Source organism: Pezoporus occidentalis, unplaced genomic scaffold (assembly GCF_034315485.1).
Source record: "Pezoporus occidentalis ecotype Australia unplaced genomic scaffold, CSIRO_AGI_Poc_V1 ctg192, whole genome shotgun sequence".
NCBI classification, from domain to species: Eukaryota; Metazoa; Chordata; class Aves; order Psittaciformes; family Psittacidae; genus Pezoporus; species Pezoporus occidentalis.
In genome coordinates, this window is record NW_026913771.1 from 1,257,167 (window position 1) to 1,273,798 (window position 16,632).

The following is a 16,632-nucleotide window of genomic DNA, read 5'->3' on the forward strand; positions in this document are numbered from 1 at the left end:
GTAAAACCTGTTCTTTTACTTACTGCTAATAACAGCCAGTCATACTGTCCTTGATAGCCACATATGAAAACCACTCAAGAAACATTTTTAAACAGCTTGCTCCATGGTAAACTGCTACACTATCCATGAGACTTCTGGAGATGTTACCTAAATTAGTCTTGCTCAAATTCCTTTGTGATATTTCATCATAATAATAAAAGTTAGAGTGCTTTTGCTTTTCCATCAGAAACTGGCCTTGTATGTTTTGTTAGTCCCAGCTCTATACTGGCAATGTGATGTCGTGGTGTATAATTTCATAGACACAAAGACACTTCGCTACCATAGCTCTCATTATTAAACAATATATTTTAATTGTCACCACCTTTCTCACACAGACGTTGGCCAAATCTAGCCTTATTGGCTTCAGCTGAGCTACACAAGGGATGAATTTGGCTCAATATATAAAAAAGTACAGCAAGTTGAGTAATAAAAAGAAATGTTTGGGTTTCTTTTTTTTATAGCAGTCGATGTTTTTTGCCATAAGAACACACATGCCTGGCCAGTAAAATCCCATGATAAAGGGCTAAAGTGTTTAAGACTTCATATGCAGAATAGCCCATGGTGTTTAACTATAATAGCAAAAGATGCCATGTTATAAAAGCATTTCTTACCTGGAGAAGTGATCCATGCTCTCCAATGAAGCTTAATTACCCAAGACATGCTGAGTTTTTCCCTCCTGGCAATAACCTCTAACACCAATAACTCTGCTATTTCTTTTGACATCTGAATAGCTGAATATTGTTAATTTTTGTTCTAATTTCCTTATTGGGATTATAGCTTTCCAGTGTTTTACTTCTGATGAAAGTTTTGAACATTATAAGAGCTTCATTCCTGGGACATTCCTTTTTCTTTCTTCTACTTTTCCCCTTGGAATCTCACTCTCAGCCCTGCTCTGGCACTCCTGCTCTCCCATCTCTTTACGCTTTCCCAGCATACTTGGCTCCAGATGTAGATTTATGCATTTCCCTTCATGTGATCTTTCCTGCTCCACTAGAAAAGTTTCAGCTTCATCTCAGGCCCAGAAGATCCACATTTCTGCAGTATGAATTTACTTAAAGCCTTAAGGAAAATGCCATGCCTGACTGTAAGTCCCCAGCACTTCTGAGTCACTGGTTTTACAGCTCTCACACACACAAACACATGAATCCACACATGGGGCACAAAGCAGTAACCCTGGAACTAGCAGCAGAGCCTATAGGGAATCCTTCTTATGCAAAAAAACCAACTGCTATTATTTGGGGGAAACTGAGTCTTCATTATTTATTACATTATATCAGATTTACAGCTCAGATTTGTGCTGTCTTTTTATTAATTCATAAAGAGAAGATTCAAATTTATATAGAAAAACCTGCTTTTTTCAAGGTGGGGAGGAAACCTCTCCCTTGGAAAATGACGTGACATTGAGCTATGATTTAGAATCATCACCTGTGTTGTCCTCCTCATCCTCACGCCTGCATCCTCGGCTTTTGATGAAGTCAATTTCCTGAGTGCATGTGAAAGCCTGTGGCTGCAGCCTGGAACAATCCTACCTCAGTGCTTCCCTTATGTTGTTGATCCTTTAATTTCCTCCAGCCGACTCCTGCAGGGGACTAGTTCGAAGTTTTATGCTACTCTTTTGGACTAATCATTTACGACTACTTAAAAACAATAAAACATACATAAAGAATCACTTGCATCCTGCCAGTGCTAGATAGAATGGCCACTAACTGGGACATACTTCTAGCCAAATGGCAACTCAGGCTCAACAGCAATTCATAGGAACCTAAAAATGCTGCTCAAATCTTTATAACCAGACCAATTATTTAGAATGCTATTCTGAAATGATGGTTGCAATCCATAAAATACCTCTGCAGTGCAAATTTTCACACCTTGAAAACCCAGGCTAGCAGAAAGTCATATAAAACAGATTAATAGAAGGAATCACAATATCAAGAGAAAGATCTCCTATTCTGATGGTTATGAAAGTTACACACAGGGCTCTTACCAAGGGACACAGTTCTATGTCTTAAAACCACAACATTGAAGAATATCTGAAACTACAGCTCTGAAAGACAGACACATGCAGGATTAGAGATTTAAAAATATGTGCCCTTAGGAGCTAGCTGTTGGCTAATGACAAAACAGGAAAAAAGATGAAACACAGAAGGGATGTACATTAGTTATTAATTTCTCCAAGATCATGATGTTAGCATTCAGTAAAATAGAGATCAAACCAGTAACTTTATTATTAAATCAGAAAACCAATATGCATTTAACATTGCTTTTGTAATAAAATGCATTAAATTCCAACTTCAAGTTGAGAAGCTGATTCTCATCTCTTAGACAGCAGCACTATTATTTTTTGTTATCACATTAATTACGTTATCGCAGATGCACACCCTTCCAAATACACTCAGTGTAGCTTTTCTGAGCTGTGCTAATCATGACAGTTGTGACCCAGGCTTAACTTAAGCACACAGACATGAATGGCCAATTCGGATATATTTGTATGTATTATAGGTGATTAAATAGCTCTGGAATAATTTTCTTATTACATTCAAGGATAAACTTATACAACAATTTGATATACTTTACACACCAGCTACCACTACAAACTAGTGTTAAATCTTAAAACCAATGCAAGTACAGTAGCTGAAGTGAAAACAAAGTCACACTACATTTGCAAGAACAAAAAAGAGTTCTGCAGCTATTTCTGGCTGCATGTGTTAGCATGGCTTAGACTCACCCACCCAGTGTGGCTAAAAGCAAGTAATTGAACTGTGTCACACGCTCCTGATAAAAATCTGAGATTCAATCAGAAAATTATCCTGGCATACTAAATCAAATGTATTCCAAAATACTTTATGAAACAGAAAGGAGGAGATAGAAAGGCTGAAGTGACCATTTATATGAATGGCTATGTACAGCAGAAACAGAAAAATCTCAAGCAGCAGCCGATTTATACGCTGCTAATTCCTTCCTTAGACGATCAGACTTAGACTGGTCTGATTTCAGCAGGAAAATCTCTGCATGGAGATCAACACTGGTCTCAAGCATAAGATCCTAATTATTTGAAAGGCATTTGTTTTCATAGCTTTTTTTTTATGTGTCCGAGTCGATGGCATTTTAATGCCTTATTAAATGGTTGTTTTACAGCAGCCCGTCTGTTCAGTCTCTGTGCCCATGTCTGTACTTTGTGCTGCAGGATTTTACCTTTCATGCTAGCCAAAAAATATTTTCCAAATTCCCTATAAAAGTTTTCGATATTTCCTAAGACAAATAGAGGGGTTTTTTACATACTCTAACATGACATCGATATGGTAGATATGACATGTATGCCTCTCCACTTACGGTGTGCTTGCAAAAAAGGTGAAGGTTTCTGCTCATTAAAGTGACACCCTCACGACCTTGGGCCCAACTTTATGTGACTTTTTTTAATTACATAGACAAATGCAAATGTTTTCATTTCTGTTTTTCTTTAATTCAGTGTAAGTCCTGGCAACACAAAATATATGAATACTCCCCCACCATGTTTTTAGCCCAGACATTGCCACGTGGGGTCTCTAAACGCACAAGAAATGAAAAAGGGAACCAATTCAAACCCAACCTGAAATAAAATCATACTGATGAGAAGTTTTTGTATCAAATTACTTTGAGGTGCATGTGAGGTAAACAAGCATTCAAATGTGAAAAGGAAGATTTTAAAATCATGTGTTTACCAGCATTCAGACAATAGTCCCAGTGAAACATTTCTTTTAAACATGGTGAAGCCCTTGCCTTGTTGAAGTCAAATGGCAGAACCCCACTGACTTCAATGGACCCAGAGTTTGTGATTGTGTAGCTCTTTCCCATCACTCATACACAAAGATTGTGCTGCTGTTCCACTTGGACTGAAGAATAGCTTTATCAGAGCTGGCAATAAATAACAAACTCCTTTACTTATCTTTCCTATTGGTCCTGATGAATATGTGGTATGGATCAGCAAAAAACTTTTAAGACAAAGTATAATCTAAATAGCCTGTTTTCAGTTCTTGAGTGTTCTGCAGCAGTAAGCAGTAACGAACAGACGATGGAAGCAGCCAGACCTACAAAAGAAATAGTATTTTAAAAGTACTATATTTAGGGGGAAAAAAGGTTTGCCTTGGTACATAAAGAGCTCTATTCATTAAAATAAGTCTTACAAATGTGGTTATTTCAAAGAGTCAAAAAGTGTGAAATACACTTAAAATGAGTAAAATTTGTGGATTTTCCTATGGGTTAAATATGTGCCATGCTAATAAAGCTCTCCTCACACCTCTTCCGAACTCACAATCTTTGGCCTCATTCTGCAAGATGTTTTGAATTGAGGGAGCTCAGCACTTTGCTGGAATGGACTATTAGCTATTAAAGCCCCAGCTCTTTAAAGATTAATGGATTTTAAAGGGATCCAGAAGAAATCATCTAAATCTGACATTCAGCATTCTTGCACCAAACCCATGAAGTACATACATGAGTTCTCACAATTCTACCCCAAGGATCTACTGGACGACTGAGCATTTCCGAGGAGCAGCTGTTATGCTGAGTGGCTAAGCAGGCACACTAAGGGTGAAATGAGAATGGAGACCAAGCCACACAAATCAGAAACATCAAACAACCTCAAACCTTCTTCCTTACAGCCCCCAACAGGTCAAATGTTAAAGCACAAATTACTTTGAATCCTGCCTAGGTGCTCAGATCTTGTGAATTCAGATCCAGAATCCAAGCACCTCCCAAGTACATATGTATTGGGGGTCATTGATTCAGAGGCTCAAATAACAGCTAAATGAATCTGCTACCTAATGGAATAGGCTTGTTTCTGCAGGAGGGCCTCCTCCATTCAGAACCAGTTTTCTGATGCTCTTCTTCCCACTCCTGTTTTAAAAATGTTCCTGGTGTGCAGTATAAAAAGCACATCAACAGCTGGCACATGGAAAAAACCCATCCCTGTTTCACTGAAATGTGGCCCTGCTGGTGTAGGTCAGTGTCACTGGATACTAACCTAGAAGTACCGCCTATGTGCGAGCTCATTCAAAAGAGGTTTTACAAAGTGATGAAAATCTTTACACAACTGATTTTCCAGTGTTTGATCCCTTCTATTGCTTGATGAAAGCTTCAAATAGCTTTAAAATTAAATAAATGTGATTAAAGAAGATTATTCATAATTGTCCACTTTCTTAGTTTTTTGTTCTTTCAGTTTTCAGCTGCCTATTGTGTCCGGACATTGAGATACCTGTGTTTAACCTGAACGGTTTAAACCCTTGCACTTACGTCCCTTGGCTTCTGTAACTCCGGTATCATGGTCTGTTGCTGCACATGTAAATGAGACACTAGAAATGTAACATGACTGCTCCATGATTGTTCAGATACAGAAAAATAAGATATTTAAGAAAGCATGGCTTTAAATACTAAACTTCAAAGCTTAATCTCTGCAATAGCAAAAACTCCTCAAAATTTCATAGCACTTGGTTTAACGTAGGAAGAAAATATTCAGCCTATTACTTAGTTCACATGCATAGACCCCAGAAATCATCACAATATTTTATAGATAGATAAAACCACATATGTTTCAGGCACATGGTGGTGTATCAGGCCTTCACTGAGGTACAGATTTTCTTTGCTTCATCTAACAGTAGAGATGGAGAATTTAAGAGCAGCACACTTCCTTGAACACTAACAAAACAATAAAATTCAATTTATTGCATGCTTATGTCAGGAGAAACTAATGGATGATAGAGCCATGTGTTTCTTCAATACAACTATGCTTGTTTACAAGAAGGAGTCCATAATTCTGTACACAGCAGGAATCCCACAATAAGAGATGATGGTTTTGCCCACCACTCCAATTCCCTGTCCCAAAGGAACACATACTTTCAGGAGAGCCACTTTGACAATTGGACATTGGGCTACTATGACGGGTTCCCCATATGACCTGCTCCTTGTGTGTTGAGATAGGACAATGTTGGTAGGGAGCCTCCAGTGTTGCTCTCTACATAAACCTGTGCTCAAGCCTGTTTGACACCATGGAAGCACAACATTTTTCCCCGCTGCAATCAGAAGGCAATGTGCCCCTCAGAGCCCCTGCAGCCTGCTGAGGATTTGTCCGAACCATATATCCTTTTCCAAAGAAATGGAACTGAAAAATGTCCTATAGATTTAACCACTGTCAGATGTTCTTTGAGCAGACTATTAATTTCTCTCCCGAGAACATAAACTTTTCATTGTAATAGGTCACCATCTTCCCAAGTCCTTTGATTTCCTCTGTCAAAACTGCCCCCAGACCATAAGCATCTGCGTCCAGCCTGAAAGGTGTTTGAAACATGGGGAAGCTAAAATGGGAGCAGTTACAAGAGCTGTTTTAAAAAATAAAAGATGTTAAATCACACTATGCTAGCCACTGACACGGCTTTCTTCGCACCAAGCTCATGCTGTGGTTTTACAATATTAACAAAGCCACAAATAAACTGCCTGAACTAGTAGTAGCAGTAATCATTAAAAAACCCAGAAACATTTACCTGACAGCCACTGCATGGAGAGCTGGTCAGGACTATCCTGCCTTCATTTTCTTTTTGTCTGCGAAAGTCAGTCCCCGGCTGGCTGTGTACTCACAATTAACTACTTCTGCTTGCAATGATTCACTTGTCTTTGGATTTGATTTCAGGTTGATGACTTTCAGTGTATTATAGACCATTTGTAAATATGTCAGTTCCTGTTCAAGTGTTGTATTTCACATCAAGATATAGTCAAGAGATAATCTAAAACAGGCATGCTGTACCATACCTTCTCCACATCCTCTAAAATGCAGCAGGTGCTGAGCCAAAAGACATCTTTTTAAGTTGCAGTAAGCCTTGTCCTGCTCTGAAAGCTCTTCCCTCCCCCTTTTTCTGTTATTGGCTCCACAGAATCTGCTCAGGTCACCATTTGACTTTAATCAGAACTGCGAGTGAGGTCCAAAAATTGTGCAAAGCTCACTTATCTCATCCCGGTTCATTTCTTCGATGCCCAGTAGCACTTCTTACAGCTTTGCCTTTGCTAAACAGGGAGGTGGGGTGTAATGGGCTGGTTTCCCTCAGAACCAGTCTGTGGTAAACCACTGTGTGCAGGCTGGATTCAGAGAACTGATTTTTTAACTGGAAAAAGATTTGGGGGATCTAAACAGTGCACCAAAGTTGCAATTTTGGCTCAGCCATGGTGTCTTCATTGCTGCTAACACTAGTACCACCAGCAATGGCCACTCTAACTTTGCAAGCTCAGTGCAGCCTAGAGGTACTTACTCGACTTCTGTGACTTGTACTGATTTCTAAGCTGTATTTTGACACAGTTAGTTGTGCTAGCTGGGTTAAAGCTAGAGCAGGTATACCTACTTACAGCATCATACACGATGAAGAATTCACCTGAGACCATGCTGCAGCTCAGCGTTTAACTGAATGTAAAATCTGAATTTCTTAGTGCAAGAGAAAATGAACCTTTCCTTCAGATGTAGCAGCATCTTAAAATGGCCCTTGAAATGATGTTTTCATCAGTCTGCCTTTACTTGGGTAAAAAGATACTGCAACAAGTAGCTGCTGTAGAGTTCACTGCTCTATGAGGAAAATCTGCTCACTGCAAATCAGTTACCTGCAAATCCTAAGCTTCACCTGGGCCACACAATTAAAGATTTCTGGAGATTTAATTTGTAAGACAATACTTCCAGCATGTATTACTCCATACTGGAAGTATTGTCTTACAAATTAGAGCCTCTACAAATTAGAGGCTATAATGAAGTCCAAATCTTCCCATAGCTTATCTGTCATTTTAGTTACATTTCTTGCTCAGAAGAGACAAATTTTCAAAACCAATTTTCCCACCTTTTGGATCCGTCATGTTTGCCAGCAGTCACTCTCCCTGCTTGAGACCAATCTGTTCTTTTTCAGTCCACCTAGTGCAATAACTTCAGCTTGAGAAAGGATATTTTAGTCCATTCATTTCATGGACCCTAATATAGATTCAAAAAGTAAACTGACCAAATCTAGAGAAAAGCTATAAGCTTTATCCTCATTCCTTTGGAGCTCAGCACTTTCAGCTTCATGTCTTCACATTTCCTGAACTGATTGAAGAACTTTCCCTAGACGTTTCTGAGGCTCTGTCCTGGCCAGCCTCAGAATGGCTTTTATGGCCAATTTTTTCATAAGTCTAATATTTAACTGAACTACTTCCTTTAATTTTTTCCACAGCTGCCAATTTTCCTTGTTTTACAAACCAAGATTATCACTTTTCCTAATTGTGCAGTAAGGCCAGGGATCAGATTAGGATTGCCCCTTTTCATCAGTCATTTTATAAACAGTACTTGAGTTACAGGATTTGGCTGCTAGGAGCTCCAGTTTCTGTCCATCTTTCCAGTCATTCACTGGGGCTGCGATTTGAACAGACCACATGTGTTCCTCCTGAAGCCTACAGCTCAGAAGTAAAGGGTTTGATACTTTTTGAGCTGATCTGAAATACCCCATCTGAGTATATGTAAATTTCAAATTACAAGTGCTTTTTCTCCTAATTTCTTGTCTCACAGAGATCACTAACTGACAATCATTTTGTTACACTATGGACTTCAGATGTGACCTAAGATTCTTGGATTTCACTCCAAATTTTATACTTTGTCTTATATCTTTATATGTTGTAGCCAAAGATCCAGGCTGGCCAAAACTATCTTGCTTTCTGCTATCTGCTGATAAGCTTTCCGGGTGATGGCAGTCAGACTGCTGAACCAAACAGTCATCTTGTCAGTTCAGTCTTGGAGGTCTGTATCCAGCCTTCCCATCTTGCTTTGGAATTTTGTAGTTGTCCCCAGATCTTTCTTTCTTATCAGAGGCCTCAGTCCTTCCAGAAAGGGCTTACAGACATTGCAGATTCTTGATGAAATTCTATCTGGCCACCTTAAGTTCCTGCAAGTCCTGCAGAAAACAAGGTACTTGAGAAAAAAGAAGCAATGACTTTTCAGATACTGGTGTTTAAAAACACTGTCTGGATGTTCTGAATTAATATTGTGCTAGAAGAAGCCAAATGGCTGCATGCCAAGACTCAACCTAAGGTGTATTTTTATGGCAAAGCTATAAACCCACAAAATAAGTGGTTTATAATGGAAATTCTGACACACTTTTAATATTAAAAGCAGAAATATACTGGTTGTGGTAAGTATTTGACAGCTGTGGTGCTCACCTGTCAGCTGTACTGCCTAAACAAGTCCATTTTGATGGTGGGATTCTTCCTTTATCTCATCCTGTTTCAGCCACACTGTTTGGGGGCAGATGGGTCCAGCCATATTCTGTAATTCACTCTGGAGCCTTTCAAAACCCTTTTTCTGGCTGATTACAGGGAAAAGCAACAACTTGGATTCACAGAGTATGGAAGCCTGCAGTGTTCTGAAGCTTATTGCACTGACTTGGCTCCAGGCAGAGAGCAGCTTTCACCAGCTGAAAGATGAGAGCTTTCATTGACACTGCTCCATTTGAGTGGCACTTCCCACAGGGTGACAAGGTACTGTGGTCAGGAAGAACTGTGGGACTGAGCATTCGGGCCCTGCTTTCAGTTTGAAACTCCATCAAAAACCATCCTTGGAAACTTGCTGATACCAGAAGTATGGATCAGCCCGTGTGCAACTGGAGAAAGGAGCAACCTTGAGTAATAATTGAGTATAGCCTGTCAGTTTACATAGGCATAAAGGTTATTGACATGCTGTGAATGTGTTAATAAAAAGAAAATAATGGCAATAATACAACTAAAAAGAATTTCCTAAGGCTGAAACATCATACAAATAAATACTATACTGAACACAACATGCCATAACTCCAGTTTGAAAAACAAGGCAGTTTTATTTGCACATGAGTGCTCTGGTCACCTACATTAGTAGCCTCCCACCAATGTATCATTTACAACATATATATACATTTATCTCAAGGGAAAGTAGGAGGGAGAAGTGTGAAAAGGCAGAACTATTTTTCATCAGATATATTCAAGATGACAATGTTCAAAACAGCACTGGCTTTATATGTGATCTGTCTGTACAGCTTGTATTGAACCTGAGATTTCCAATTACAGTTAGGGGGTTTACGGATACTTTTCCCATCCCAAGCATCTTGATTTGCAGTCAAGTTCTTCAGGAAAACCAAGAAAGAAATGAGTCAATCTTTGATTGCCAGAATAGAAGTTGAGACATGCATACGCACACTTACATACACATCTTGAACTTATTTCATACTTCACACACAAGTTGGAGAGAAAAGATTGTGACTCAAAGTGAATGAAATCTAAACAGCTGACAAATAAACACAGGATGATGGATTAAACTTTCCAAGTAGCGTACAAGTCTCCTATGCTACGAGATTAACTTTTGCTACTCTTAATGCACATATTAACTGCAACAGCAAATAACAATGCAGAAAGCCTTTTGTTTAAATAAAATGGAGAGGAAATGAAAACCGAATTACACATCACTTAAAAATAATCTATCTGGAGATGAAATAAAACATTTGCGACTCTGAACCAGGATTCATACCTTTACTTCCAACATCTTCAATTAACACCCCTAGGAAATTTAACACAATTAAATTAATGTTCTAAAGGGTATGCTGGATGGAGGGAAGCAGAGCCTGGGGCATACTAACTGGCTGCAGTCTTTAAGAGAGTCTAACAGCTTTAAAGACATAAGCAAATTTTACTTGCATCTTGAGGATATTTAATCATACATTTACATTAGCTTAGTTTCCTAGAGTCTAAGGACATTTACAAAATGCCGAGAAAGTAAATCAAAGCTAAAAAAAAGGATTGTTTTGTTTCAAATCACAAGCAGGCTGCTTGCCTCACATTTGAAAACCTCTGTGGTTCTCCACAGAACTTCCTGTGAAAACAAAATGCTGCCATAATGATTTAAGAGAGGACTGAAACACTATTGACCACAACAAAAAGTCAAATACAAGGCAAGAATCGGATGGAAAGTGATGGAAAGACAGCATATGAAGGAATCTTAACAAAGACACATCTAGGTACGTCAATATTTACATAATTAGAAGTTTTCAAAGGGCTGCAAATTCAGAAGAGAGTCAATGCTTATACAAGCTTGTGCTTTCCATGCTGGACACATTAGCAGGGTTCTCTAAACTGTCTACAGTCTGCCTGACAGACAAGAAACACCTTGGTGGTTATGTGCTCTAGCGTTTTTCTTTGGAAATACAACTGGTATGTGAGACTTCAACGCCCCGGCTTCAGCCTGAATTAGGAGATCATTATAAGGTAACTCATCACCCCTTCCCTTTTGTCAGTTACGACCACTATTGTTTTAAAATGTTTTACAAAGCATGTTGCTGCTCTACTTAGTCAACAGATCTTTAAAGTCTGCTTATCTACATACCTAGTCTACATACCTTCAAGTTAATTAGTTCAGTGGCTCTTTTCATGTGTGTATATAAATAAAAGATGGATGAGGGTATTTTTAATACCCTGGTATTGGAGGTTATGTTCGGGCAAACTTCCGTCACCAGCAGAAATAGGGGATCCTGCCTCCTGCCTGCCTCCTTCCCTTTTCTGAGCAAGTGGTACCTGTTATACTTTGCAGTGTTTACTCCAGTAAGCTTTCCAGGTGCTTCAAGCACATACACACACACATGCATAGTTAGAAATTAATATTAATTTTTAAAATACAGAACCAGTTCTGATGCAACCTGCTGAGCTGAACACCACTACCAATGTGCCTGGGAAAAGAGTCTTTGGCAACAAAGTTGATTTTTCTTCTCATGCAGATCAGGCTTTTCTTTATGATTAGTCTCATATGTTTCTTGTTGGTGATTTAGTGTAATTTTTAAATATAAATGAATGTCTATGTTAGTTTAATCCCTCTATTTGGATGCTATTGGAATGAAGCCCCAGCCCTGGTACATGCCCAGGTCTTCTCCAGCTGTGCCGTGCAAACAAGGAAAAGAAAGGAGATTGACAGCAGCTCCTGTTGCTCCCCAGACCAGCTCTGTAAATCGACAAAAGCCACAGTGCTTTCTTTGGACCAGCCTTCCTCCTTTTATTAGCTCCTAGCTGCCTTGCCGGGTAAGAAAATCAATGGAAAATGGATTTTTGAAAGTATTTGTTTTGGTGTAAAACAAAGATAGCCCAAGAAAAGTACTTCAGGCAGAAATCTCATGACTGAAAAATAAGACTGGTAAGATTTTTACAACCAAGTTAAGGGTTTTCTTGGTTTTACTTTCTTTGGAAGCAATAGAAACCAACACACCCTTTTCTGGTACAACAATGCTGAGGACGCTTGAAGGTCTACGTATCTCCTTCTGACACGAGTTAAGAGATTTTTCTTAAATGGTATTAACTATTAGAATATTAAAGAATGATACAGAACTTTCACCACTGAAATGTAGAAAGTTTCACAACTCAGATCCCTACTCAGTCCAAGCAGCAGAAGAGCTAGAATATTTCCTCTATGGCATGGGAGCAGGATGTGGAAAGCTGGAAGGCCATTGGAAAAAAATACATACCATGGGAACTCCATATTGTTCCATTTGAAATCATCAGGGGAAAATTGAGGGATGCAAGCCATGAGTATGAATGCAACCCCAAGCAGGGGAAGTGCAGCCATTATGAAGCTGCTGCAGCTCTTGGCCTGCAGTGGGAATTTTGGATATTGGCTTTCTTGGTGTTTCCCAAAATACGTCCACCCTATTCCACCATGCAAACCCCACTCACCTGGGCTTACACAGAGGTGGAGAACTGAGCTGGTGTCTGCCAATGTGTCATATATAGTCAGTCTGGATGGAGCTGAAGAAATCCTAAAAGCACTCAGACAAAGATAAATCTGTTTCTTAGGGCCTGCCTAGACTATGAAAAGATGGGTTCTGTCCCTCGCTGCCAGGGCTGGAGAGGATGTGGGCAGCTGGGTACATTTGATCATGTATATGGTTGGACTGCACAAAACTGAAACCACTTTGCAGAACCAGTGTTGGCTGAAAATATGCTAACCCTAGCAGCAGCCTTGCTGTGCAGACAATGACAACCTGCCAAATATGAAAAATGAGGTTTTGCTCAGCTACTTGTTATTAGCTGCTCAAAACTTGACTGCAGCTGAATGAAGAAACCCCAACATTCCCACGACAAACACATGGCTTAACCAAAATACGGGAGGTCCCTTCCTCAGAGAAGATGACAAGCCTAGAAATAATTGTTAAAATAAATACTTGAAAAAACTTGGCTCTCTTTCTTCACCTACACAAAAAGGAACAGTTGAATCTATAAGCCAGAGTTTCTGGCTAACAAAGTATCTCTCCTTCAAAACAGTTAAGCAGCATACTTTGATCTTTGTGTATGAAATACTTCATCTTTCAGAGTAATCATAGTCAATGTCCAGTCTCATTTTAAAGTATAATTTGTGGCTTTAATATTTACAATGTTATTTTGAGGAAGCACAAAAATTATAATTCATTCAGTATTGTTTATGTCTCGCTTGAAGTCACAGATGTTACAAATTGAAGTTAAGATATTCAGATTTTTCACATCTTTTGGCATTTTAAATTGTGGCTATGGGACAAAATGCCTTCCTTCCCAAGGCTCCTTCCCTGACTAATCTCCAGTTGATTTCAGGATGATTTGGTTTCTACCTGACATTAGAAGACAGAAATTGGCTAAAAGTAAATTCTGGATCATATTAAGAATTATTTTGCTTGCCAAGTAATATTATCCTATAAGTCTCTATAGTAAAACCACTATAGTAAAGAAATATTTATATATGAATTATTTCCATACAAAAAGAAACTGATTAAAAACTACAGAATGGAACTTTCTTCTATCAGTATAACGCTATTATACCACATATATAGGGATGCCTGAACAGGTGAAGCCTGAGGTAAAGCCTGGGGTACAGGGTGGAAGGACTATGGAAAATGAAGAACATGGAGAATGTTCACTGACTCTAGGCAAAGCACAGCAACAATTTAAACACAGATCAATACAAATAAAAGCTTATATGGACTGAAAGCTTACCTAATGTAACACAAAGCCTTTTATAGGTAATAATACCAAAATGAACCAAACAAACCCCAAACCCAAAAATGAAAATAAAAAGCACTGGCTCAATCTTGTAAACTCTTTAATGGGATTACCTAGAATGTTTTCATGTTTCCATGTCTTAGATGTGATTGTTTTATTAAGATTGGATAAACTGTACTGCCTTTAGTTGCCTTAGGAATAACATCTCTAATATTTTGGCAGTGTAAATCATGTTCATACACCTTGTGCAAACAAGGAGGACTGGGCAAGAAGATAGCAGTCTCTTTGTTGGAATGATTTTCCTGCATCTCCTCCGAAAGAAAACTGGTATGTGCTCCTTAGATGAGAAAATACAATATTCCTTCATGTACAAACCAGTATTTGATATGTAATAGCATTCGTCTGATCCAGTTTTCAAACAGAAATAAATGCAGAAGACATCTTCAGAATCCAGACAGAAAAAAAGGCTCATTTGCTTTGAGAGCTATTGTTACCAGAGAATGAGTTTTCCCAAGGAGCACCAACAAAATTAAAAATAGGTGACAAAGAGAAAATCAATTAAATGCTTATAAAAAAGGAGCATCCACTATCTCTGCTCCTTTCCAACAGACATTCCCATCTGGGATTTATTTTTAGGATGCTCATTCTTTCTCACAGGTTCAATGCTACCCATTTCACACCATTTAACTATTGAAAGGTCTTGAAATTCCGGCCTAGAGAAGCCAGAGCCCAGTGTATTTCTCAGTGATGTAGCTAATGTGTCAGACTTGTAAAATAGCTCTTAGTGGTAGACCTCCATTTAGAGAAAGACGGAAACTAGCTTTAAATACTTAAGGCTTTAATATCTAGTCCATTACGCTGCAGCAAGGTCTTGTAAAGAGTCAATTATGGGATACTTCTGATTCGATCCACATGCAAGGGAAATCCGCTTCTTTGCCTTTAAACCCCTGTAGTAAGTGTCCTGTTTAAATAATTAGTGACACTTTTTCTTTGATCAAATTGATTCACATTGTTATTCTTTTATGTTAATTTAAAACTTAATCCATGGAAAATCCAAGACAGATCTTAATCCATCACTCAGAGTGCTTTTACATAAAGGCACTATCATGAGATTGTCCAGAAAACATGACAGGTTAAAGACAGTAGTGAACCAACTTGAAGTAAACGCTTTTGGTTTTTTGGCCTTCTGAAAACCTGTGAATCACCAACCATTACTATTGGCATGGGTAAGCAATTTGGAAAATACTGTGAGCAGAGACACAAAGCTAGCAGCTACTCTAGCACAAAACCTATTTGCCAGCATTTAATGATTAAGCCAAAATCTAAGTGTTTCCTGCCATTAAAAAAATGTATTAATCATGGAAAATATCTGATAATAAACGGCAGTTTTACTTATATTCTTGCCTTCTTAGTTGTCCAGGTTACAGGGAAGTTACCAGCAACAAAGTTGGAAGGGACTTCAGGCCAGACAGAGCTGGTTAAGCTGCCCAGCTAATAGCCTATGTAGAAGAAAAAATACTCTCAATATTTATAATTTCATGTCCATGCCACTGTCTTTGGTAAGATATTTCTACAAATCTATGAATGAGAAGCTGGTAATAATGTTACCTACATAAGTGCATAAATATTTAAGTTTTTGTCCAGGACCATAAATTCAACAGACCATGCCAACTCTTACTTGCTGTACACATTCAAATAATTTGGATTAGTATCTCTACAGTGAGGCAAAAATGAGTTATAGTCTTAATTGAAGAACATGAACTGATAATTTCTGGATATCAGAGTTACATTTTACCATAACTTTTCAGATGCTGTATGTTTTCTAATAATAATCAAAAAGTTATGCTTTTAGACAGCAGCACTGCCATTTAATGACAAATGAGGCATAGGAACTACTTTGCTAAAAAACTGCTGTATGTTCCTTCAAAAGGCTTGATGGAGGAGCACTTAAACCCTCCAAGTGTTTGTCTAAAATATTAATGCCACGCCACAAAAGAAATAATAACAGATAATATTTCACAATAATTAAAACAATATTTAAGGAACACAAGATGACCATTTTGTTTAACTGCATGACAAAATCCCTGACCAAAATTGTTTTATAAAATGACTAATGGAATGTAATTGCTGCAAGATTCCCACTTGAGCATGAACCGCTGGGTCCTGAGGACCTCTGCTGTCCAGGCAGTGCACTGTACAGCCTCATGCTCAGAGTATTATCTCCACTCAGCAGCGAAGGTGAACAGCTTTGCTTTATCTTTAGATCTTACCCCATACATTTAGTACAATAACCTCCGTACTTTTGTATGACATTTTCTTCCAGGTATTGATCATTTATAAAGTTAGAGACTGCTGTGAAAATTCCCACAGCCAGTATTCCAATTCACCTGCTTAAATCTGTACACTGACAATGAAACTTGGAGATTTGCCTGTATTTTCCTTTCACCATTTGAAACAGTGCAGAGTAAAAAGAAACTCACAGATAACATTGGAGACACCAAAGATACAGCAGATGCAGTCTAGTCATCATCAAACTGAAGATAAAATCTTCATAGAGTGCTCTGTGTAGGAATAGCCCCCATCTAGGAC

At 38.5% G+C, this 16,632-nt stretch overlaps 1 protein-coding gene across 1 annotated transcript in view; it reads right to left on the reverse strand.

The window, feature by feature from the left end:
• Positions 1–2,291: 2,291 nt before the first annotated feature.
• BRIP1 (BRCA1 interacting helicase 1) overlaps positions 2,292–16,632 on the reverse strand; it is a 114,610-nt gene continuing 100,269 nt past the window's right edge. The window contains exon 25 of the mRNA XM_062617151.1: positions 2,292–4,103. Coding sequence (XP_062473135.1) covers positions 4,011–4,103 — 93 coding nt within the window. The 3' untranslated portion in view covers positions 2,292–4,010. The remainder of the gene's footprint in view (positions 4,104–16,632) is intronic.